Source organism: Leptonychotes weddellii, chromosome 3 (assembly GCF_054177405.1).
Source record: "Leptonychotes weddellii isolate Sample4059 chromosome 3, ASM5417740v2, whole genome shotgun sequence".
Classification (NCBI taxonomy): Eukaryota; Metazoa; Chordata; class Mammalia; order Carnivora; family Phocidae; genus Leptonychotes; species Leptonychotes weddellii.
Genome location: NC_138371.1, coordinates 8768973 through 8794441, shown reverse-complemented (window position 1 = coordinate 8794441; position 25469 = coordinate 8768973). Strand labels below are relative to the sequence as shown.

Sequence of the window (25469 nt, the reverse complement as noted above, 5' to 3'; positions counted from 1 at the left end):
ATTTCTCTTAAGAGTTTGAAAATGAGAAAAAGAAATTTTCAAAATATATCTCTATCTTCTTAGATACATGTAAAAAGTGATACTCAAAAAAACAGAACAAACCACAAAACCCCTAGCAATGCTACAGTCATCGACCAAAATCAAATATTTTGTCCATTTTCAAAGGCGATGTTTCAGTGTACACGCGGATAGTTACTTCCAGGCTTACTTAATTAGTATTAAAGTACTTTCCAATCTGCTAGTGGTTTACCTCGCCTTTATGAAACCACCATATGTCACTCCCAGCCCATTTTAGAGCAGGAGTCTCACGCTGAAATATTTCGTGCCTGTTTCATTTCACACTTGTTTCTTACCTGGCATCTGACTATTTTATTTTTAACTAAGTGAAATCTGTCGAATAAAACATTTACTCCTCGGAGGCCCTACTAGGTTGATTGTAATTCAGTAGTGTCTAAGTGAATGTGTTTCCTGCAATAAATATAGTCATTTACATCAGTGGGAAAGACATGAAATGGATTGCCTCTCACTAACCTATTTCAAAGGTTGTCTTGCTATTAATGGGGCAATTGCTCGGAGTGTAAAAGGGCACAGACTAACCTATTACAGCCGGCATTACATGGTAGACTAGTTGAGGAGACATATAAACAAGAACGTGCTGAGAAACATTAAAAGGACTAAATCAAAGGCCTTGACAAATACATATGCATCAGCACTACTTTCCAACCATTTGGGAAGACAAACTTACTTGAGGCATTTATTGGACAGTGGCTGTCCTCAGCTGGCCATGGGAAAACTGCACGTTCTACAATAAGATGCCCCATTACCTCTGCAACCACAGCTGGAGAAACAGCCTGACTTCTCTGTGCTTCCGCCGCCCGGCAACACTCAGAAGCTCCACTCTGCTCCGCAAGTCCAATGTCAGCGCCAAACCCCTCTAATCCCCTAAATTCTGGGCAGTCCTAGAGCTAGTCCAGCCCATCCGTTCCTGCTCTGGTCCAGAGCTTTTTGGACCAGCGAGGTAAATGCCCAGTCCAGGTTCCAGACTAGCCCTAATGCATGTTTTGGTTCTTGGATCTCCAAGGGGCACTAATGTAGTTGGGAGAAGTCCGCAGGCCGTAATTTTGTCTCCTCCTGGGCAACGCCCACCATCCCACCCCCCGGCCAGATTGAAAGGATTTGATAGGAATAGAGAATGACAGGGGGAAATAGAATGAACTTGTAGGTATGTATGGATAAACTATTGAGACTCAGGATCTAAAGGACTGGGAACCAGAGAGAGTCCCAAGCCCATCCACGTCTGGATTTCTTCACCACTGTGTTCTTAGGGCCATAGTGGGGACGGATTAAATCACACTAGCTAACGATATAAACTCTGGGGCCCAAACAGCCAGTAGCTAATTCCATAGCACAGATGCTCTGGCTGACCCCAGGGGTGACGCATGGGGCACGGCAACCCTTGGATTACTCTAATGGCCTATCTTACAGACTGAGGCTCCTGCACCTCTGGTTGAATCGCTTATCCACCACCTGGCTCTCAGTTCCAGGCCTTCACCGTGCCCTAAACTGGCGGTAGGAATACGGACGTGGGGTGATGCTGATGATGGAGCCCCTGGAGGAAAATTTTCAGCCAGAAGACTCCCAAACACAACCACTCTTCTCTGCCTTACAGTGATCATGCTTTCTGACATCAGTCTTACGCAAAGTACTTGAAGATTTATTATGAATTATAGAGAGCAACTTTGTTGTATGTATATTCATTTGCATGTAAATTCATTTCGAGTTTCCCATAGTAAGAGTATTATGTTTTTGTAAGCGCCTCAGCACCCCACCATTCCACTCAAGCAATATGCATTCTGGCTTATTTTAGAAGAGTTCTTGGTAGATTATATCACCTTGCCTTACTCAGAGTTGACTTAATAAATCTTTATGCTTTTGCTGGGTTGAGCCAGATGACTTTTTTGTTGACTCGCTTATTTTTTTTTTTTAATTTGAGTTGGGGAAAAATCAATTACTTTTAAATCACTGTTGTGCTTGAATAACATTTGTAAAGAGAATACATAATGAAATTTCTACTTGACTAAGGCTGGAAATCAGAGTCTGAGCTTTAAATCTTTTACAATTGCTTTTCAATCTACTACTTTCTAAGAGGTAATACATAGAGTAGGTATCAAATTTGATAGTATTTATGCAAATTTACAAGTGTGCCCTTTAATTCTGTATGCTTTACTCAAATACATTAAAATGGAAAAAAATTAAAAAGTCACTGCTGTGAGTAAACCCTTCAATTAATACAGCCCACACTGCATGGTATCAACGAAAATCATTATATTTAGAATACTGAGTATTAAATATAGAGCTACTGTGTGCCAGGCACTGGACTGGGTACTTTAACTATACCTCCTCCATGCTCCCCAGGTATTTTATTCCAGATGAAATGAATGTTAAAAATGATCTGGAACTTCTTCTGCTGTGATGGAGTGACGGAAAGCTCTCTTGGCCTTCCATGGTAAAGCGGATGACATACATATTTAAGGAAAGACACTTTTGAGACGTTCGACAACAGGCAGTGCCCCTAAGAGAAGGAAAACAGAACAGCTGAGTGCCGTGATCATCCTGGCTTCCTGCCTGCAGCCAACTGAGAACACAGTGTCTCTCTGAACCAAGGACAACCGGACTTTGTGGGGGACGAGGTAGCTGCAACGTGTGGGACAGGCTCCCAAAGAAGATAGAGCCAGTCAGAAAAAGAGCATCAGAAATGTGCTGCGTCCCCTTGAGTTTGTTGCTAAATCCTATGTGTGAGTACGTTGGAACTCCATGGGCTTGGCAAACACCATGAAGGATGAGCAGTTCCCCGAGCTCCTAGAGGACTGTGTTCAAAGTCTCACAAGTCAGAATGCAGATATTTCATTGGCCACCCAGTGCTTCAGTGGGAAAAGGTGGCACCTCAGTGCTAGGGCATCTCTATCCCTAGAGAAAAGGCAACCACAGACCCACTCCCCAAAATATAAAAACAAACCTTGGAAGGATCAGTCAGGCCAACAAGTAACTTACCTACCTGCCGGCGGGGGGCGGGGGGGGGGGGCGGGGGGGAGAAGGGACAGCACTTAAAAAAAGAAACACAAAAAACCCTATCACTCAATAACTTAACTCACAATGACTGTCCATCCACACAAGGACCATTAGCTGTGCAAAGAAATAGGAATATGTGGCCCATAACCAAAAGAAATATCAGTCCAAAGACAGACGCAGAAATCACAGATGATGGTGAGTAAACAAGGAATTTGCTCAAAATGTGAAAGAAAACATGAACAAAATGAGGATAGAAATGAAAGATATAGAAAAGAACCAAATGGAACTTCTAGATATGAAAAATACAATATCTGAAATTAAAAACAATACTGGATGATTTTCACAGAAGACTAGATTCTGCAGAATAAATCAGTAAACTTGACAACAGCAATAGAAGCTAAACACACTGAGGCTCAGGAAAAAAAATTATTTTAAACTCAGTAGAGACTCAGTGACCTGTTGTACAATTCTAAGTAGTCTAACAGATGTAATTAGAGTCCCAGGAAAGGGGAGTGAGGCATAAAATAATATTTGGTGGAATAATGGCTAAAAATGTACCAAATTTGATGAAACTATAAAACCACAGATCCAAGAATTACACCAAATCCCAAGCAGGATAAACACCAACAAAATCACACCAAGGAACATCGTGATCAATTTGTTAAGAGCCAGTAATCAAGGACAAATCCTAAAAGCAGCCAGAATGAAATTTCTGCTTCCAAAACGGTGAGATGGAAATATTTTTCCTACTCCTCCTACAAGCAGAAACTCTCGACATTATACAGAAAACAAACATGAGAAGACTCTGAGAGGTCAGGAGGAGACAGACTGGCAGGGAAACTCAGGACTCATGGAACAATGTGGTGGTGAGGACCTGAGTTTTCTTCTGGCTTCTTATGTTCCAGATCAGATGCTGGAGAAACCAGCAACCCAGGAGTGCCCAGAAGTGCATGAAAAAAAAAAAAAAAGCCCCAACTGCATGACACATTTATAAATACTCCATGGATCCAAGAGAAAGTCTAAAGGAACCTAAACAAAATTGAATGAAAATGAAAATATGACATAAAATTTGTGGGACACAGCCAAAGAATTGTTTTCTTTAAGATTTTATTTATTTACTTTAGGGAGAGAGAAAAAGAGAGAGAGAGAGAGAAGAGAGAATCACAAGCAGGCTCCATGATGAGTGCAGAGCCTGACATGGGGCTTGATCCCAGGACCCTGAGATCATGACCTGAGCCAAAATCAAGAGCCACCCAGGTGCCCCCACAGCCAAAGAATTGTTGAAGGGTGAATTTATGGCACCAAATTTTATACATGAGAAATAGGGAAGAGCCTCAAATCAATAATCTAAGGTCTCACCTAAACAACCTAGAAGAAGAGCAAAATCAACCTGAGCTGAAAAAGCCAATCTCATGAGGTAAATGTGCCATTGGATTGAGTGTCTAATTATCTAACAATGATTGGCCTAATTCACTCCACTTAGTCAATTAGGGAGCTTTTGAGAGCTTAATAGTTGGCCAAGAGTAAGTTTTGCTAACTCTTAGGTAAAATGAAAGAGTATTTGGTGCCAAGGTAGCAATTCAAAGAGGACAGGCAGCATCATTCCTTAGGTGGTGGAAGTGAATATTTTACCAGACTCTTCCATGCCTGCTAACTCTCAGAATACTCTAGGTTCTTCTTAAAGCAGGAAGAAAGGTTCTATGATCAAAAATATTTGGAAAATAAACAAAGGCAAATAAAATTCTCTGTTGTACGACCTCTCAGAGCCTGCAGTTCCCAGACACCCTTTATGAATCTCCACATGGTACCATGTCCCAAATTTATTTGGCCACAGATGTTTTTTCCAAGAAGCATCTCATGGGACCAGTGTTCTCTAAAACAAATTAACAGCACAGATCTCCAAACAACTTTGGGAACTGTTCTGTGCTCCTCTGCAGCCAGAACAGTTACCAGGGCTGAAGAGAAATAGACATTTGTTGTTTTCAAAGACCAGTTTAGAGCGATGTTGGAACGTGCTTCACGGAGGAGTCCAACCTCTCCCCCTGATCAGGGTGAGTACCATGGAAGAGATGCCTAGGGGTGGGGTGGGGGAGCAGAGGGAACCAGGAGGCAGAAGATGGAGGGAAAAACATTACTGAGAAGATCCTGACTCGGGGTGTTCAGGAACCAGCCAGGGCAAGGCTGGAAATGCTGGATGGGGCCAGACTGCTGGGGTCTCGACAATCATGCTAAGGGCTTTGATCTTTTCCTTAAAAACAATGAAATACCAATAAGCAATGTTTAAGCAGCAAGCAACGGGATTAGAGATTCATTTCATAAGGTCTCCGCAGTGTGGAGAATGCGTTAGGGGTGGAGGCGAAGGGGTGTGGGGAGATCAGTTAGAGGAGCTGCACTCATGTGGGCAGGACATGAAGGCAGCCCAGTGTCAGCTCCAGGAAGTGAGAGCAACTAAGAGGTTCTAGGATTCTTTGGTGGTTGGATGCATGTAAGGGAGAAAAGGATGAGAGGACAAAATGAGTCCCTGGTTTCTGGCCAGAACAACTTGAGGTGCTGGTAATACCATTTATTGAGCTAGCAAACATTTCAAGAAGGAAGGGAGGGGACACCTGGGTGGCTTAGTCAGTTAGTCATCCCACTCTTGGTTTCAGCTCAGGCCATGATCTCAGGGTCCTGGGATCAAGCCCCGAGTAGGGCTCTGCGCTCATCAGGGAGTCTGCTTGAGATTCTCTCCCTCTCCCGCTGGGCCCCTCCCCACCCTCTTTCTCTCTAAAATAAATAAATAAATCTTAAAAAAAAAAAAAGAAGGAAGGGAGAAGAAAATCTATATCTCCGGGTATCTTTGAGAGATACCCAAGAGCGAATGCTGATTAGGAAGTTGGAGATTCGGTAAATATTCTGGAGAAAAGATTGCATTTTATCTCCCATAGGATACCAAGATAAATTTCAAATGGATTAAAGAGTTGCATGCACAAAATTAACTCCTATGTTATTAGGATAATATAGGAGAACGTTTATAAAATCTTGATGTGTATGGTTTTTCAACATGAAACTACAAGAAAAGAAAGCAAAAGAAAATATAAAGATTTAATTATATAAAAATAAAATATAGGAAAACAAAACACTCTTATACATTTAAAAGGCAAATGGCAGTAGAAAAATATTTTCAACCTATGGAATATAAAATGTCATATACTTACTAAAAAGGGCTATTTCAAATCAAGAATAAAAATTAATATAAGTGTTCGTTAACTGGGATTAAAATAAAAATTTAAAGTAAAAGAAAGGAAGGAAGGTAGGAAGGCTGGTTAACATAAATGGTAGAAAAGCAAAGAAAGGATATGAATAGGGAGTTTATAAAAGAAGAGAGACAAATAACCATACATTTATTTTGAAAGTATTCAACCTCACTATGAATCGAAGACCTACAAACTAAGACAACACTTAAAGGGCATTTTTGGCCACCAAAATGACAATTGTCAGCATCTCTATGAAGTCAAGAAAACAGGTGTCCCTGTGCATTCTCAGTAGGAGTGAATTTGGTACAGTGTTTTTTCTCAAGAGCAATATGGAAATATGTACATATTTTCCCGAACCCTGGGACTCCGGGAAATTAGCTCAAAGAAATAATCAGACACGTCCACAAAGATGTATATACAAGAATACTCATAGCAATGTTGTTTACAATAGGGAACAGTTCTCAACTCCCCCAAAAGCTGAACTGGCCATGTGTTAGAAAAAAAAACAACATTTTATATAATGGGCTAAAGGGCAGCCAGTAAAAATGATGAAACATTTATGATATACATGTATTTTTAAGTGAGAAGTAGGTTACAATATGGTAGGAGAATTACAATTCCTTTTTGAATTCAAATATACACACGTACACACTCTATGCTATATGTTATACACACAGACCTTCAGGAAAATCTCTGGATATATGTATCAAGATATTAACAATGGCTGCCTCTGAGCGGTGCGGTGCTAAGCGGTGGGGTTTTTTCCTATGGTCTTATATTTTCTAATCTTCCCTCCATGCTTTTTATGATTTGTGAGATAAAAATGTGAGAAAAAAACACCCAGAATGCTTCCCGAATATTATTTTTGCATTCATTGATGAGTATAAACGTCTGTGTGTGTTTATAAACCAGTCAGCAAAACAAAACCATCTGCGAATCATTTTCTGGAATGAGCCCACTTCTCAGTCCCAGGAAAACCCAAAAGGAAAAACACAGGATGTGACACAGATAAATAGAAGGAAGATCAGAAGTCGTTTCTCCCACATCTTGACTGTTGGCATCTTCCCCAGTGAAATCCTCCAGGGTTTGGGGGGCGCCCAGCGGCTCGGCAGGGGAGAGGGGAATAGGGATCGGGGAGCGGGCAAGGTGCTCTCCTGCAGCTAAGTCCCCACCTTCTTCTGTGAGCACTCTATATGTCAACCTTTCCCAACTCGCAAACCAGAGTGACCCAGATGCTTCTGTTGGATGAGCAAGCTCTTGAAACCTCGACTTGTCTGATGCTCTACATTTCAGGACTCTCGGGTTCTGATGGAAAAGCAAAGGATCGACCTTTTCTACCCCCGTGGTTCATGGTTCCTTCTGAGAATACAACGAAAATGGGAACCTCCTCTCAACAGATTCACATCCATACAATGTTTCACATCCAATTTCAGGGATTCAACACCTCCCTGAAGCCCATAGGGTAGGGGGTGATCTAGAAGGATCCCTAGTCTAGAAATGACTCTTCCCACTCAGAGCTCAGAGGCCACCAGGGCCTCTCTTGCACGCAGCCCTGCCCCCTGCCCCCTGCCCCCTGCTCTCCTCATCTACTTTGCTCTTGGCAGTTTTCTCTCCCCATCCCCCACACCTCCAGCATCTCTACCTTCACTAACAAGCACCCCCGATGCTAGAGTCACTCCCTCACTGCCCACCACCACCACCTCCCTTCCTCTTTCAATATCCTGCCGCTGTTGCATCTTTCCTTAAAAATAAATGCGGTCACCCAATGCAATTTCTAGAAAAGACGTATTTGATCCTTCCTTTCCCCTCCTTCCGTGAACACTTAAACTTTCTCAGCTGCTGGTGTAATGGCTCATTGCTCGTGTTTCAAAGCTGCGGTTCTGGAAACGTACAGCAATGACAATCTCAGCAAGTCTCTGTACCAAATGCTGGCTTCAGAAGAACCTCCTGCAATGACAACACAGCCAATTGTTTTATAGATTTTTGTCCAAGCAGTGCCTAGTCGCATTTTGCAACCGTTTTCATATTTTGCAATAATGTATGCATAGAGATCTCTGAGGTTTTTTGTTTTTGTTTTGTTTTTAACAGCGGCCATCTTCGGGATTTGGGGGTGGATTTGAAAACTCAGCCCCCCGCTCACTTGCCTGTAAACCCAGGGGTACAAACACAGGTGCTATTTAGGCCCTCGCCGTCACAGGTGCCTCCGTTCAGACAGCTGATGTTAGCGCAGGGGTCCTTGTACGACTCACAGTGTATTCCTGCGGAGAAACAGATGCAAAAGGGGTCACTCATTAAGGGATCTCCAGCCCCCATGGCCTTTAAAAGCCAAGTGTTGGGACAGCCCAGAACTCTGTGAAGGCAGCTTCCCAGAGGCACACGTGTGTGCGTGCGTATATGTGTGTGTGTGCACACCCGTGTGCCCACTCTCGCCTAGACTGTCGTGAGGACACGCCTTATGAGGACACAACAAATCCATTCTCTGCTTTTAGGTCCCACCATCGTCATTTATCTGTACTTTCTCTGACGCCCTGTCCCAAAGTCTGGGGAACAGCAAGTTAGAAGCCTGAAAGATAACATTTATCAGAATGTTTTCAAAGTCTCCAAAAGAAACAGAAAATAGCCAGACATCCTTTATAAGATATTGATATAATTAATAAGCAGCCTCCTGATGGGGAAGATGAGGAGTCAGATATTGAAATGAGCTCTGCTTCTACTTTGGGGAACTGCAGAGCAGAAAGGGAGCCACGGGGTACTTAGACTTTATTCTAAAAGACCAAATCCGATCATCATGTACCAAAGTTAACGTGTTGTGCACTAGCTTTGTCCCAGACCCCCACACCGGGCTTTGCATCTCACTGGATCTTGGCAACAACACTAAGAGACAAACAGCCTTCTTCCTCCCCCACCCCCATTTTGCAGATGAGGAGACCAAGAAAAAGCACGTGAGGTCACGAGGCTGGTGGGGGGGGAGGGGCAGCTGGGATTTGAAACCACCAGCGATCTGAATCTGAGCCTGTGCTTGCTAAGTAGTTTGCTGAGAATGAGCTCAGACTGGCCGTGCAAATGTACGAAATTCCACAGAGCTCAGCACCCATTTCACAAAAAGTAGGCATTGTACAAATCTTTACAGCAAAAGCAGTTTCCCATGGGTGTAAAAAAAAAAAAGTTTACGTGTGCCTGTGTGTATGCAAAAGTAGGGCTGAGGGACTGAATTATTTTGGCTTTCACATCAGGGATTTCTATATTGGTGGAATTTTTTTTTCAATGAGTAATTATTGCTTTATAATTTTCTAAAAAACTTTAAAAATCCAGTGTTATTTGAAAGGTAAGATTTCTGCTGTTGTTTCACTGGAAGGTCAAGATAGATGAATGGATTAATCTCTCCTCTCTCTCTCATCCCTTGCCCTTTGGAGGGGAAGATAGATTATATTATATTCTGTATAAGGATGTATATAGTGATACATTCACCCTTCCTGACAGCCTCGTGAAATAAGCAGAAAGCAAATAGTAACGGAATGGTATTTACTCAATTTGCTCTCCACTTCATTACTGAGCTCATATTGTGCAAAGGACGGCCACACCCAGTGACTCATCATTTAGTCACTGAAATTATTCTTGTTGGGATTTTTGTCTATCATTTCTTTTTCAGTGTCTTAAGAAGTCGGGCTCAAGAAGGAGGAAAAAAGTGTAAGAGGAAAGAAAAACAGAACTGCCTATCTGTATTCATACTAACAACCTCTTTGAGCCTGGCAAAGCATTTAGAATGGATGGTTTTTCATTCCATTTTATCCTTTGCCCCTTGTGCCCATCCCATGAATAATAGTCTGTCAGATATTTTCCCAAAGTGACTTTTAGGTCCTTGCTGGCTTTTCTCCCTGCACCTACCACCCCGATCCTACCTCCTCGGGCCTGGTGGGACGTGGCCCCCTAAAGCCCCATCCGAGCTCGCTCCCTGTCTCCAGTGACTGGAATGAGCCTCCCCGGCTTTCACAGTCCTTAAGTAACCCAGGCAACCCAGGTGATGTACAAGATCAAACTAATTTAAAGATGTGCATAAAACTGGTAATGTTTTCTCACTTGGGTGTGTACAGCCTTTTCACCCAGAAGCTTCTATTTTCCCACTGATTCCCAAGTAGCACGGGCTCAACCAAAAGAATAAAATGCAAAACAGTCTTTTCTGCTTCAAAGTGTTTATCAAAAAACAAAGATCTACATATTTTCAAATTCCCATGGGGCTGATCAATGGAAACCAGGTGACAGAAAAGGCTTTCCAAAATAATGGGAAATACAGCTATAACCAAAGTTCAGAGATGCCTGGAATCTAAAAAGATGTCCATTAGATCTAAAGAAAGAATGACCAAAGATGATCTTTACTGGGTTTCTAGTAATGCATTAGCCAATGAAGCCTGCATAATATAAATACAATGAATATATTAACACATAGAGGACCACATTTTTCAAATGAGGCAGAAAAGCAAATTGTAGGTTAAATATTTGAACATCTTAACCTTAAAAGACTTTGGTAAGATAGATTTGATGAAAACACCCAAGATAATAGCAATTTCGATCTTTTGGGTGTTTTTGTTTTGTTTTGTTTTTCGCAATAATTTTATCCCTTGTTATTTCTCTTTTTCAAAAGATATTGGGTCACTTGAGATTGAGAGTTTTCTGGCAGCAAGATCGGACAAAAGCTCATCTTCATGGAAACACGATGGCTATGAAGCAAGATGGTCTTAAAAGTCCCCAGTGAGTACTTGGTTTCTATACGCCAAGCCTTGCTAATTCCTGTATAAAAACTATTTGTCATATTGCTCAGCTTGTCTTAAGAGCTGAACAACCATGAGCTGGAAACCTTGAATACAGAGAATAGAGAGTCATGAACACTACTGATGTGCCAAGGAGCCTCCTCTCAAATGCTCCTTCTCAGACCCCTTTCCCCAGGGGCCCTGAACATTGGCACCACGCTGAGTGTTAGGCGTCCGTTTCCTCTGACAAGAATGCCTTCCTTTCCTTCTGCCCAGGCTGGTCTCCACCTGGCACATTCTATCTGTCAAAGCCTAACTCAAATGCTCTTTCTCTGGAAAGCTGAACCTGAGTCTCCCGAGACAGAGCTCCATTTTTCCACCATCGTGCATTGAGAGCATGCTGAGATTCGCACTGTTACAGACTTTACTGTGTTAAAGCATGACTTATCTGTTCTCCTGTCTGATCCATCTCCCCCCCACCCAACAAATCTCTGAGGTCTCTTAGAGCAGAGGCCATGATTTAACGCATGGAAGAAATTCTGGACATATCACCAGAATCCTGTCCTTTCAGGAGGGGCGACGGTCCGTGTACTTTGGCTGACACACAGGTGGGACTGCCAGAGGAGTGAGAAGCCATTCCAAATCTGCCTCAAAAACACCCTATTTTGTCAGGGAAAACCAGGTCCACACTTCAAATTAAGTCTGTGGAACGACACATGCATCACCCATTGGCAAAGGACGTAGCACGCACTATTACAAAACTTATGTTTAGTCTCAAGCAAAAATAAACTGTAATTCAGTCAAAACTAATAAAAATTCATACTTTTCATATTAAGGGATAGAGAGGCAATGTTTCTGAAAAGATCTCTATTCCAACAGGGCTCTGTATAGAAGTTAATTTTAGAATTAAAATGAGCAAAAATTCAAAGAGGAGCGCGCCAACTGTAAATCTTTGTTGCCATCACAATTTAGTCGTGATTAATATTTTGAAAACTGAAAGTCACTATTCTCCAGGAAAATTAAGTCAGGTAAAGAAATTAACTCTATGTGTTCTTTGAACTTAATATTCATTTTAAGACACCATCTTATTCTATTCAAACTTATTTCCTCCACAAAAAATTTCCCAGTATTTCAACCATCACAGAGGCCAATCCCTTCTAAACTTCCTTTCCCTCAGAAATGACAACTGACATCTCGACCTTGGCCTCATTATTTCTTTTGTGTGTGCCAGTCTCAGCCTGCTCCTCTGGCTAAATAATAGCCTAAAAGAGGAAGAAACCCTGACTTACCCATTTTTGTATCTATCCCACTATTTGAGAAGGGCTACATACACAAAATATCCAGAAATTCTTGTTCACTGGTTACACAGAAAAAAGCAATTCGGGCAAACAAAGAAAGTGTTCTCATCTTCAATTACAAATTTCTGTAGACTTTTAAAATAAACAATTAGGTACAATGTGATCGAACCTATAACCCAGTGATCTCATTTCTGAAACCCAATCCCACCCCCCCAAATTCAGAAAGTATAAAAATTATATGCATAAAGATGTTCATTTCAGAATTGTTTATAACAGCCTCACATCAGATGCCACAAGGGAACGGATAAATATTCCCCTAGGGGAATATTACATAGCCATTTAATATAGAACTAGTAAGACTTCCTAGCAAAATCTAAATCAAACATACTACAAAAGGAAGGTATGGGAAGAACAATATAAAAATTATAGGCATACTCCATTGTATCTGTGAAAACATGGATATTTAAAAAGGATGGAGACAACAGAGATGCTTACTGCTCTTGTATTCTGTTGAAAACTATGCGATATCTCAAATTTTCTTCTTTCCAAAAATTGTATTATTGTTGCACTGTTTTCATAATTAAAAATTGAAATATTTTCTTTATAACTTTAGCACCAAAAATTCCAAATTAGTATGCTGTTGATCATTTAGTTTGTCCTACTAAAATAAAAGTCAACAGCATATGGGGAAACTTGACTTTTTGACAATATGAAGTTGTGAACTAACCAAGGTCTTAAAAGTCTTGCCATGAACTAGCTCTGAGCTAATTTTGGAGGAGGGATGAGCATTTCGGTATGTCCAAAGGGAGGTTACTCCAAGTCCCTCCACGCATTTTGCTTCTAACAATTTCACGATCTACAGCGGAAATTTTCTGGGAAAACATTCACGTTGGTTTCCTTTATTTAATCAGTGCGTTAAGCATCAACTCCAATTCAACTAAAGATGGCTGTTGAGCATTTGCCTTTGTGTAAGCCACCACATCAAGAGCTGCAGAGAACTGACGGGAAGAAAAAAGAAACTTTATATAGTCTCTGCCTTTCAGGAGATGATGATTTAGCCTAAGAAAGAGGGAATTTCTGCAAGGTTGACCAGCAGTGTCACAGCAAATACAGAGACAAGGTTGGGAGAGGTCAAGGAGGGAGGTGTCACATGTTTGGGGACCCAACATTGCAGTCAGTGGATGCAGGGCTGGATGAGGGCAAAGAGTAGGGGGGAGAAGGAGGGGACAAGAAGGAAACCCGGGGACCAATGACATTCATGGTGTCCCGAGGGCAAGGATTCGGTGAGGGCAGGGAGACAAGAGTCAGGGGACAGGATCGAAGCCGCAGAAGGAAGCTAAAGCAGAGTGAGTTTCAAGGGGGAGCCACGGTCAGTGGGGCAAGGAAGCAGGAAGCCAGGACCTGGGAGTCAGAAGCTGGAGGGGTAGGCTTCGGGATCTCATTGAAAAATGTCTTCAGTTAGGTCACCGCGAGATCCATTTTAGCGGAATGGTGTGAACAAGACCCAAACTGAAGAGGATTAAGAAAAGAACAAAAATGTTACAAACTGAGAGGCTATCTATAGCAACTCTAGGGAAACTTGCTTGTAAAATAAAGAGGAAGAGAGAGGAAGTAAGTAGAGGAGGACAGAGCCAATGAAAGGTGTTTTTTTCCGATTTACATGGAATGTATTTAGAAGTTTAAAAACATTTCTTTTCTCTACTTAGCAGCCCAATTTCTCCAACACCATTTATGAAAAACAAAACAAAACAAAACAATTCCTCCCCATTTATAGCAATTTCTCCTTAAGAGTCATACGTTATTACAGATGATGGTTTCTGGGCCATTATTCGGTTTTGGTTAGCTGTCCATTCTTACACCCATAACACCTGAATGTAGTAATAATAAACAAATAATAGTAAAACACCTGGCAAAAGCTCCCCCCCTTGCTCTCCTTTTTCAAAATGTTCTTAGCTATACTTGCCTGACCTCCTATTACACGCATTCTTTTTAGAAAGTCATATTCATTTATTTAAGTTCTATTTTAACATAAAACAGTAAAGACCACCACTTAAAAAAATGTACATGTAAAGTAAGAGGTTCAAGTCTCAACTCCCACCCTCAACACACCACCCACCTAAGTTCTAACTCCAGAGGTAAGTACTAGTCAGGACTTGCTGCCCACCTGTCTGGTAGGTTCCCGAGTTTATGCCCACAACCTACATGTAAATATATGTTCAGGGAAATGCTTCCAAATGTCCATCCCCAAGGAGAGATTGGAGGGCATGACTTAGCTCCCTCCACCACTCTCTTACTTCCTTCTACCACCCACCACTCCCTCCCCACCACTCTTACTTTAGAAGTCTGACCATTTACGCTGCTAGGCTTTGCCTTCGGGAGTCTTACTTTAAATCTAAACCTAAAGGTCTCTACACATCTACCCAAATTAAATGATCACTTTACCTGCCCATCTGAGATCTTTAACAGATGTGTATGTCTTCCAACCCTTCCCATCCCCACCCCCTTCAACTCATGGATTTAGTTAAGATGATAGGAAACTTGAATGTGGTCATTTAAATTTTTCCTTAAGAATGGGTATGATGGACACACCCTAGGAGGACCCTCAATGAGTCACACCCTTCCCTTGCATGTGAGCTTTGAACCAAGAGCATCTGGCAAAAGTTAAGCGATTTTGAAGATGCAGTTAACGTCCCTAATCAGTTCAATTTGTGTTGATGTCAGGTGGGCCAGACCTAATCAGGTGATATTTTTAGTGGGTGCAGTCTTCTCTCCTGAAGTGAGAGACATGAAACAGCACAAGCTCTCTTTCATATCCCCTTCACTGCTACCTTTCAAGGAGCAAGCTGCCATGAATTCTACAGCCACAAGGTTATGAATTCTGCCAACAACTGGAGGGAACACAAGGGTTGACCCTTTCCTATTCAAGCCTCAGATGAGAACTCAGTTCAGCCAACATCTTGATTCCAGCCTTGTGGGACCCTGAGCAGGGAGTCCACGAAGACATGCCTGGACCAAAGGAACCGTTAGCAACTAAAAGGGTATCGTTTCATGCCACTACTTTGTGGTGATTCATTACACAGCAGAACTAATTGGTAAAGCAGGTACAACTTGTTTTCAGAAGACTTTTCTTCACCATTAAATTACTGTCCACAATCACTTTAATATCATCTATTTAGGTTTATCCCTGCATTTAAAGGAGTCTGTTCAACCCTCTTCTTCCTGTTCTCTATCTTCCCCTATCTAATTATATTTGTTCTGATTTAGGTCCAGCTGAGTGAGAATACTTTTTAAAATGATTTTCTTAGAAAGGGGACATGGCGTTATGTTTTCTGTATCCTTATATGTGCCAAACGTCTTTCTTTTGCCCTCAAATGTAAAGACTACCTGTCCTTTGCACTGAGCAGCCTGAAACATTGCTCCACTATTGCTTAGTTTCATTGCAGAGAGGAGGAGGTCAGTGCAGATTTGATTCTCTTTCTTTTGTATGTAACTTGTACTCCCTGTGAAGACTCTTATAAAAAAAAAGATTTCTCTTCATCCTTAGATTTAGAAATTTTACTAGGAAATCTCAAATGGTGTATCATCTCTTTCATTAACCCCTCTAGCATTCTGCAAGCCCTATTCATTCTATTTGAAAACTTCAGTTTTCCCCAGCTCACAGACTTCTCCTTCTAGTAATTAGTTGATTCTGGTTTTATTTCCATGTGTTCCTTCTTCCTCTGAGCATCCACCATCCAGACGGAAACAGAGCTCCTGGATCTTCTCTCCACAGTTCCTATCTTGTCAGTCAGGATTTCCCTTTCCTCATATTTTCACTTCTACCACAAAACGGTTCCTCCTTTGGCTTTTCCAGATCCAGATTCAAGTTTGGGTAATATATATTACTTTCTTCACTTCCTCCCTGGAGTGTTTGGAGTTGTTGGTTGTTGTTGCAATTTCATTTTTATTTTCCAGATTATTTTCCCTTTTTGAGCTGCTGAGACAGGCTCCCCATACTGGCCAGGGTGAAGGTTGCCAACATCAGGCAGAGACAGATGCCACTGGAGACTCCCCTCCAGTGCTAGACAGGCCGGCCAACTGGTAACCCTGTATACTAAGGCACAGGGTGGAGGCCTCCCACTTTGGGAGGCTCAGGGCTCTCCAGGAATGAATAGAGACCATTTTCTCTCAGCCATACAGAAAATAAAGGACCAGCTCAGCCCAACTGTGCAGTTATATTAGAGGGCAGCCAGTCTCCATGAGATCTGTAGCTACCCCACCCCCCAGCTCATTAGGTCACATGGAGCACATTCACAGCATATACTTCCTCTTTGTAAACTGAGGGTCCTTGGAGCTCTGCTAGCCATTGATTCGGTTCTCCCCTAACCTTGTGGTGTGCAAAGGCTCCCAACACCTGCATCCTCTCCTTGAGAATCCAAATCCCCTGATATGTTGGGATATCCTCCAGAGTCACTTTCCTTCTTGGGTCATCCCTCACAGAGAGTCAGTAACTGATGGAGGCAAGTCCCAGAAAGATAGAAGGGGCGGAATTTCGAGTATATATAGAAGGATCAACGTATGTATCTGTGGCTCATGGTGTGTAATTGTATTTGTTACTGCCTAGTCACGAGAGCATGAGCAATGCCTCAAAGATAGGAAAACTGTATCATCAACTGAAGAATTTGGAATTTTTAATTTTCGAAGCACATCCACTACTAATTTTGTCATTGAAGAATTTCAAAATGTCGGTAAACATCATTGTCCTTGCTTTATACAGACAAAATAAAGACTGGTCAGCTTAAGAGTTTACTCCCAGCTCAGCAGGAAGCCTGTGGCACGACTAGGCTGAGCTACTTAGGTCTCCTGACTCACTGCTCCTTTATTCTTCTTTCCAGAATCGACCAGACTCCCTATTTCTCAATACTCTGAAAACCCTGGAATGAAATCCACGTGAATGAAGCCAGAACATCTGCCCTTGTGGAAATGGTGGACTTTGGCTCTAAATGGGCATCACACTGGGAGAGAAGAAGCAGATCTCCTGAACATAAAGCAAACACTTGGCCCAGCCTCATCCCTTCCAGCCAGAGAGACCAGATCAAGTTCATCCATGCGGCCTACACACCCTGAAGCCCCACCAAAAAGACCACTAAATAACGGTGGGTCCATCCAATGAGAAGGAACAGCAGCTGCAAGGCCAGGTTACCAGGCAGATGGATGGTATCAAGTAAGCAGTGCTGGGAGCCAGAGGTTAAATGAAATGGCTATAAATAGAGCCCACAGACGCATTACAAAAATCTAAACCCAGCCCTGAAGTTGTGGCTTAGAGAAATGTGCGTGGCAGCTGATAAACACGATTTCCTGGCGTGGTGCCGTCCAAGGGTATCTGGGCTTAGAATGGAGCCACCCCATTGAGCCGACTGGGGAGGCAGAAGAAAGGGCATTAGGGACATGCTGGCTGGGCTTCTGAGGGACACCACCGCCACCTCACAGGGTTATTGGGAGGACTGTGTGAGTTCATGTACACGAGGGCTTAGAACAAGGTCTGCACGTTACAAACACTCTGTCGATGTCGGCTGTTTTTCCAGAGTGACTTTGACACGCATCCACTCAAATGAGCCAACATTTCCCTTGCAACTGACTCATTTAATGAGAATAACTTTTTTCCAACATGTGAGATTCCACCTGCGTCCTCCACCGACAGCACAGAATCCTGTCTCTGCCCAGCGGGCCCCACAGCCCTGTGCTTCGATCTATGTCTGACGGGGCACTTAGGCTCACTTCTCACCATCGGCCTTGTACACATTCAACAGAGAAAAGAGTGAGGATACGGGAAGAAGGAAAGGGCAGGAGAGAGATTTTTCAGTTTATCAAGAGGAAACCCCAGGCTTGCTAATTGCTCTCTTCGGTCCCATAAATCATCCCATCTCCAGCATTTGGGTTTTACCCTGAATAATGTAATGCTCCAATTAGAGGTTTATGCATTTGAGTTGAGAAATCCATGACGTCATTTAGGCCACTCGGGCATAAGAAGGCCAAGCGGTGCTCACCTTTGTATTCCGCCAGGCACACGCACTCATAGCCATTAACGAGGTCCCTGCAGGTGGCGGCGTTCAGGCAAGGGGCAGAGAGGCACTCGTTATATTCCTCCTCACAGTAGAGGCCGTGGTAACCTGAAGGGCAGAGAAAAAGGCCTGTGGTCAAATGGGTTCCATTTAAATCCACGCCGGACCAGCTTACAAGAAAGGTGGCGGGGTCGGCATGGGAAGCACGGGACAGAAAGACGGGATTTCAGGAGTTGGGTCCCCTGGGGTATAATTGAAATGTGGCTTTCTGGGAAGGCTAGGAAGAGTGTGTTCTCATCACCCTTTTTCAGGATCCCAAGTATAAAAGGAATGATCCCATTTATCCACCAGAAGGTCTCATTACTACATTACTAGTGACCCAGAGACCGGGGTCACAGAGTACATCGGCTGTGGCCACAGGAGACAGGGATGATCACAGCGGGGCTGACAGCATGGAAAGAACAGCTCCTTTCAAAGATGTGGACCACTCCTCCAATCAGAAAGCCATATCTAGCAACTAAAGAGAATTTTATTAAAAGAGAAAGGGATCCATGTATTTCCTTTGCTCTTCAGGTCAAGAAGAAAGTCAGCTAAAAAGGCTTCACAGAAATTCCTGATAAAATGTGGGGTAATTCTTTTTAATTTAAAATTGTGATTTGCTTGGGGCATCTGGGTGGCTCAGTTGGTTGAGCACCTGATTTCAGCTCAGGTCATGATCTCAGGGTCCTAGGATCGAGCCCCGCATTGGGCTCCGTGCTCCGCGGGGAATCTGCTTGTCCCTCTCTCTCTGCTCACTCTCTCAAATAAATAAAATCTTTAAAAAAAAATAAAAGAACTATTATCTCAATTATAATATTTTAAATTGTACTTTAAAATTCTAGTTGTTAAAAATAAAATAAGAGCAATGAAGAAAAAGAAACCAACAGTTTCCCAATAAAGATGGCTTTTACTCTGTTTGCAACACAGGTGTTTATTCTAAAGGACAAGAAGACAACATTCTTTGAGATTCACTCATGAATGTTATACTGTTTTTAACTTTCAAAAACACGCGTCAGTGCCAATTTGCAGTGAAACCGAGCCATTTTTTTTTTCTGGCCCTGTCCAAACAATGAGAAACACGTGAGTGCTTTCAAAAATCACCCTGCCTGTGTTGGTTCTGAATTCAGATAAGCAGAAAAAATAAACCCTTGCTCAAATGAGAACTAGAACTACTAGTTTGTTTGTTTTTTTTTCCCCAGCTTTCCAACTCATAGCCAACCCTCAAACTCAGAAAGTTCCATTAGGACATGCTAATGTGTTGAACTGTTTTGTTTCTCGTGCCTATCGCAAAAGTAGGTTAAGCTCCTATCTGCAGTATTAACGGAGTACTTTTTTCAAGTTTGTTGCCATTTCAGTTGTTTCTGAACTGCCTTCCAAAATGAGGCAGTGATAATAGCCCCTCTGAGGAGACCTTGACCTACCTGAGACAAACAGGCCATGGTTTTCAATTCTTCCATCTTACCCTACTTTTTATGATTTTAGGGAAATATTTTCTATTTCCCTTCATCAGTATTTTGATCATCTAGATCAGAGTTTCTCAACTGACAGCAATTTTGCCCCCAGAATTTGGCAATGTTTGGAGACACTTTTGGTTGTCACAACTAGGGTGGAGGGGAAGGAGCCTGCCACTGGTATCTAGCATCAGGATGCTACTAAACATCCTGGGAGGCACGGGACAGCCCTCCATGACCGCTCCCCACCCCCAAAAAAGATCCAGCTAAAATGCTAACAGAGTCAGATGGAGAACCCTGCTCTAGATTAAGGATCAGCAAACTCTGGCTCACAGGCCAAATCCATCCCAGTCTGGTTTTGTAAATCAAGTTTTATTGAGACACAGTCACACTCATCCATTCATGTATTGTCTATGGCTGTGTTCCCACTACAACGGCAGCCTGAGTAGTTGCAACAGAGACCATAGGGCCTGCGAAGCCCAAAATCCTTACTAGCTGGCCTCTTAGAGAACAAGTTTGCTGACTCCTGATCTGGGTTCAACAGAAAACCTTTCTTTTTTTTTTTTTTTTTTTTTTAAGATTTTATTTATTTATTTGAGAGAGAGAGAATGAGAGACAGAGAGCATGAGAGGGGGAGGATCAGAGGGAGAAGCAGACTCCCCGCTGAGCAGGGAGTCCGATGCGGGACTCGATCCCGGGACTCCAGGATCATGACCTGAGCCGAAGGCAGTCGCTTAACCAACTGAGCCACCCAGGCGCCCCAGAAAACCTTTCTTTTTATGAGTTTTGGGCATTAACTCTTTATCGAATAGATGGCTTGCAAGCATTTTCTGCCATTCCAGAGTTGGCTTTTATTAAGCAATTTATTGCTTCCTCTGCTGTGTTGTTTTTTAGTTTTAGCCCCACTTGTCTATTTTTGCTTTTACTGTCTGTGCTTTTGTTATCATACCCAAGAAATCACTGCCAAGATCAATAGTATGAAGGTTTTCCCCTACGTTTTCTTCTAGGAGTGTTACAGTTTCAGGTCTAACATTTAAGTCTTTAATCCATTTTGAGTTGCTTTTTGTGGAAGGTGTAAGAGAATACAAATAGCCAAGAGGTACGCAAGAAGATGCTCAACACCACCAATCAGCAGGGAAATGCAAATCAAAACCACAATGAGATATCACATCACACCTGTTAGAACAGACATTATAAACACACACCTACACACACACACACACACACACCTACACACACACACACAGAGAAAACAGTAAGTGTTGGCAAGGATATGGAGAAATTGGGACCCTTGTACACTGCTGGTGGAAATGTGAAATGGTGCAACCGCTATGGAATACAATACAGAGAATCCCCCCAAAATTAAAAATAGAACTATCATATGAATTATAATCCCATTTGTAGGATTTATCCAAAATAATGGAAAACAGGATCTCAAAGAGATATTTGCATTCCCATATTCATTGCAGCATTATTCACAATAGCCAAGAGGTAGAATCAACCAAAATGTCAATCAACGATGAATGGATAAAGAAAATGCAGTTTATACATACGATGGAATATTATTCAGCCCTTAAAAAAGGAAAGAAATCTTGTCATATGCTATAACATGGATGAACCTTGAGACTATAAGCTAAGTGAAATAAGCCAGTCACAGAAGGACAAATATTTCATGATTCCAGTTATATGAGGCATCTGAAGTAGTGAAACTCACAGAAGCAGAGTAGAATGGTGGTTGTCAGGGGCTGGGCGGGGGAGGGGAAAATGGGGAGTTGTTGTCAATGGATATAGAGTTCCAGTTTTGCAAAATGAAAATGTTCTAGAGATCTGCTGTATGACAATGTGCATATCATTAATAAAACTGTACTGTACCCTTAAAAATTTGTTAATAGGGTAGATTTCATGTTATGTGATTTTTCTCACAATTAAAAATTTTTTTTCATATATTACCTACATAACGAGTTCATTGTCTTTCGGCTTCTCAGTGTGGAGCAACAATCGCAAGGAGCATCTTTCCAATTCTATTTGCTCTCCTAACAGATCTTTTAAAAATCAGTTGGAAGAACAACAGATAACCCTACAAGCATCTTTGACCTCGTAATTGGGGTGTTATTTACACGGACAAAAATCAAAAGCAAGTTTCATGAAATCATTTGTAATTGTTTTCATTCTTTACAAACTGTATCATTCTCTTCTTCCACTAGTAACATGAAAAGCAAATGAGGAAGTTATTTTACAGAGATAATTAAGCTGGTGATGTTTTTCTTCCTTGGGGGAAAAGAAAAAGATAAAGGTTTCATATTCTGAAACTGTTTCTTCAGGGATGGTAACATTTCAACATCTTTATGGAAATGTCAAGGCAATCCTTACACTGGGTGCCAAAGAACCTAAATTGGACTGTTTGAATAAAAAGGCATTCCTTCCAAAAGAGAAGGCTTCTGTGAAAATGAGGCTGCCACCCCCTGCTAGTAATTAATTCGGGCAAACAAATTAGCTCAGGGCAGTATGCCCAGGGTCTAGGAAAATTAGGCTAGTCCAAAGAACTTTTTTAAATAAAACAAAAGATCAGAAGGGTGAGATCAGAGTGGCCCTTTCCAGGGCACCGATCTTCATCACCACCACTCCCATCTTTGCATGACTTGCTCCTGAATATTCGACTCCAATATTCCTTAAATTGACAGAACACAGTGATCAACTGGACGTGAGGAGTGAGAGTGGTCAAGATGGCTGCCATGTTTAGGCTGAATGAGGGGATGATGTTGCCATTAACACGACCAAAGGAATATCAGGTTTTTGAGAAAGCTGACCAGTTGGATTTTGTTTAACTTAGGGCTCACTTAGGGAGGTCCAGGTGGCAGCTGGAAAAATAGACTTAAATAGTGTAGAAACAGCAATCTTGGGAATTTGTGGCCTTGAAGTGGTGCTGAAGTTTCATCAAAGAAATACTTTGGAGAGGAAAAAAGAAGGGATCGAGGTCAGATCTACATGGATGGGCAGGTGGAGAAGGAGAAACCAGACCAGGACACTGGAGACGGATAAGGCAAAGGAGAGGAGGAAAGGCCAAGGAGAGCAATGTCATGGGAGCCAGGGGAGGGAAGGAAATCAAGGAGGGCTGCTCAAAGGCTCTAAAGACTGAAAAATGACAGCTGGATTAGAAGATTAGAAAGTCAATGGAGGGGCGCCTGGGTGACTCAGTCAGTTAAGCGTCTGCCTTTGGCTCAGGTCCTGATCTCGGGGTCCTGGGATCGAGCTCTGAATCAGGCTCTGCACTCAGTGGAGAGTCTGCTTGTCCCTCTGCCCCTCCTCTGCTTGGGCTCTCTCTCTCTCAAATAAGTAAATAAAATCTTTATTAAAAAAATCATAACTCTCAGTGGGAGGAAAACTGCCCTTCAGAGGTTGTTTTGAAAGTTGGGGGGAGGGGAGGAATTGCTTATCACACTGACTGGGGGATTCGACTGGAATTTAGTGGGTAGAGGCCAGAGATATTAACCATCGTGTAATGTCTGGGATACCCCTACACAACCAAGGATGCCCTAGCATCTCTCATGACTTCTGTCTGTCCCATCAGAAATTCATGGAGGTGAAAACCCTGTTCGTAACCTTTCAGGACTAGAACCTAATAGCTTTACATGTACATTTGCATTTATAGTTTTTAAGATATGCTGAGTTTTCCTGGAATGTAACTACTGGGTAAATCAAGAGAAGATTGTACCGCGAGTTGTTCACCACTTGGGAAAATCACTTCACAAGAGCAATAGCTCTTGAAGAGCTTAAATCACCAACAAAGCACACCAGTATCAGTAAACTAAACAAAACAAGGCAAAAATCCCTGCTTCAGATAATTTTCTGACAACACTAGCTAAAGCTTCTCCCACCAGTTACTCATCATAACACTTAGTTGATTTCATGGCAACACTTATAACTGTCTGAAATCATATTTCAGCTTCTATTCTTGATTATTATTTCTCTTCCTCCACTAGAATATTAGCTTGAGGCTATGATTGCAGTGTTCACAGCTGTACCCACTGTGTCTGGCACAGAAAAGATGCTCAAAATAGCTGTTGAATCAGCACCCAAAGTGCCATTGATTAAGCCAACACACATCTAAGATGTGCCTACAATGTGCCAGGAGCTTCCAGGTTCTGTGGATACAAAGCTAAACAGCAGGTCTCTATCTGCAAGAAGCTTACAATCTAATAGCACATTAGTGCCATCTGCTTTATATCAGCCCCTTCACATGCGCTAACTGGTTTAATCCTCATGACAACCCAGAATGACGGGCATGACTAGTCCCAATGTGTAGGTGAGGAATTAAGAGTCAGAGATAAAGAAACTTGCCCAAGGACACACAATCAACCCTGTGTTCTTCCTAGTTTCCCAAGAATGTCCCCAGAATGCATTACTTAGTGTACCAGTCTGCTAGGGCCGCCAAAACCAAACACCACAGCCTGGGGGCACTGAATGACAGAAATTTATTTTCTCACAGTTCTGGAAGCTGGAAATCCTAAATCAAGTTGTCAGCAAGTTTGGTTTCTCTCCTTGGCTTGTGGATGGCCACCTTCTCCCTGTGTCTTCTTTCCATGTGGCCTTGTCTCTGTAGGCACATCTCCCTGGTGTCTCAGACAGTTATGGAAAAACCACTTATATTGGTTTATAGCCCCATCCTTAGGACCTCATGGAACCTTAATTACCTCTTTGAAGGCACTTTCTCTAAATACAGTCGCACGGGGGGGAGGGGGGGCGCAGTTAGGACTTCAACATATGAATTTGGGAGAGACAAAATTCAGTCTATAACACCCCAAATCAGGGTTTCTCAACCATGACGGTCCTGACATTTTGGATGGATCATTCTTCATGGTTGGGAGCTGTCCGGTACATTGTAGGATGTTGAGCAGAATCCCTGGCCTCTACCCACCAGATTCCAGCAACCCACCTCTCCCCAGTTGTGACAACTCAAAGGTCTCCATACATTGCCATATGGCCCCTGGAGAACATAAACCCCCTTTGAGAACCAACGTCCTAGATCCTTTTTATAACATGAGAACAACTTGAGGAGATTTGAGAATGTGTAGGTTTGAATTTTTCATTGTGAAGAGAGTAAATTCATTGAGAAAAAGGATTTTGGGGGCAGAACTGAGGGGTCCATCTGTGACTATGGGTTTAATATAATACAGGCCCCTGGGTGACTTCTTCCAGCCGTGAGAGAATATGGACACTTAGTTCATCTGGGGCTACCCAGATTCAAATACCAAATGAATGGAATAAAGAGACAAGAGAAGAGTAGGAGGTATACGTTTCCAGTTATGGACTGAATAAGTCACAAGGATGAGAGGTACAGCACAGGGAATATAGTCAGTGATATTGTCATAGGGTTATATGGTGACCAATGATAGCTATAATTGTGGTGAGCACAGCATAATGTATAGACTTGTCAAATCACTATGTTGTACCCCTGAAATTAATGTAACATTGCATGTCAACTACATTTCAATAAAAATAAATAAGTAAACAGAGAGATAGATTAGATAGAAAGGTAGGTAGGTAGGTAGGTAGATAGATGATAGATAGATAGATAGATAGATAGATAGAT

At 42.3% G+C, this 25469-nt stretch overlaps 1 protein-coding gene and 1 long non-coding RNA gene across 2 annotated transcripts in view; one reads left to right on the top strand and one right to left on the bottom strand.

Annotated features, from left to right (window-relative positions):
- The window catches only part of DNER (delta/notch like EGF repeat containing), a 284346-nt gene that overhangs the window by 17416 nt on the left and 241461 nt on the right, over positions 1-25469 (bottom strand). The window contains exons 9-10 of the mRNA XM_081813453.1: positions 18375-18497; positions 8450-8563 (exon numbers count right to left, since the gene is read on the bottom strand). Of these exons, the coding sequence (XP_081669579.1) occupies positions 8450-8563; positions 18375-18497 (237 nt within the window). The remainder of the gene's footprint in view (positions 1-8449; positions 8564-18374; positions 18498-25469) is intronic.
- LOC145720441 (uncharacterized) lies at positions 4849-19704 on the top strand. Its single transcript, XR_014143346.1, has 2 exons — positions 4849-5120; positions 17223-19704. It is a non-coding gene; the product is annotated as an uncharacterized LOC145720441 (long non-coding RNA).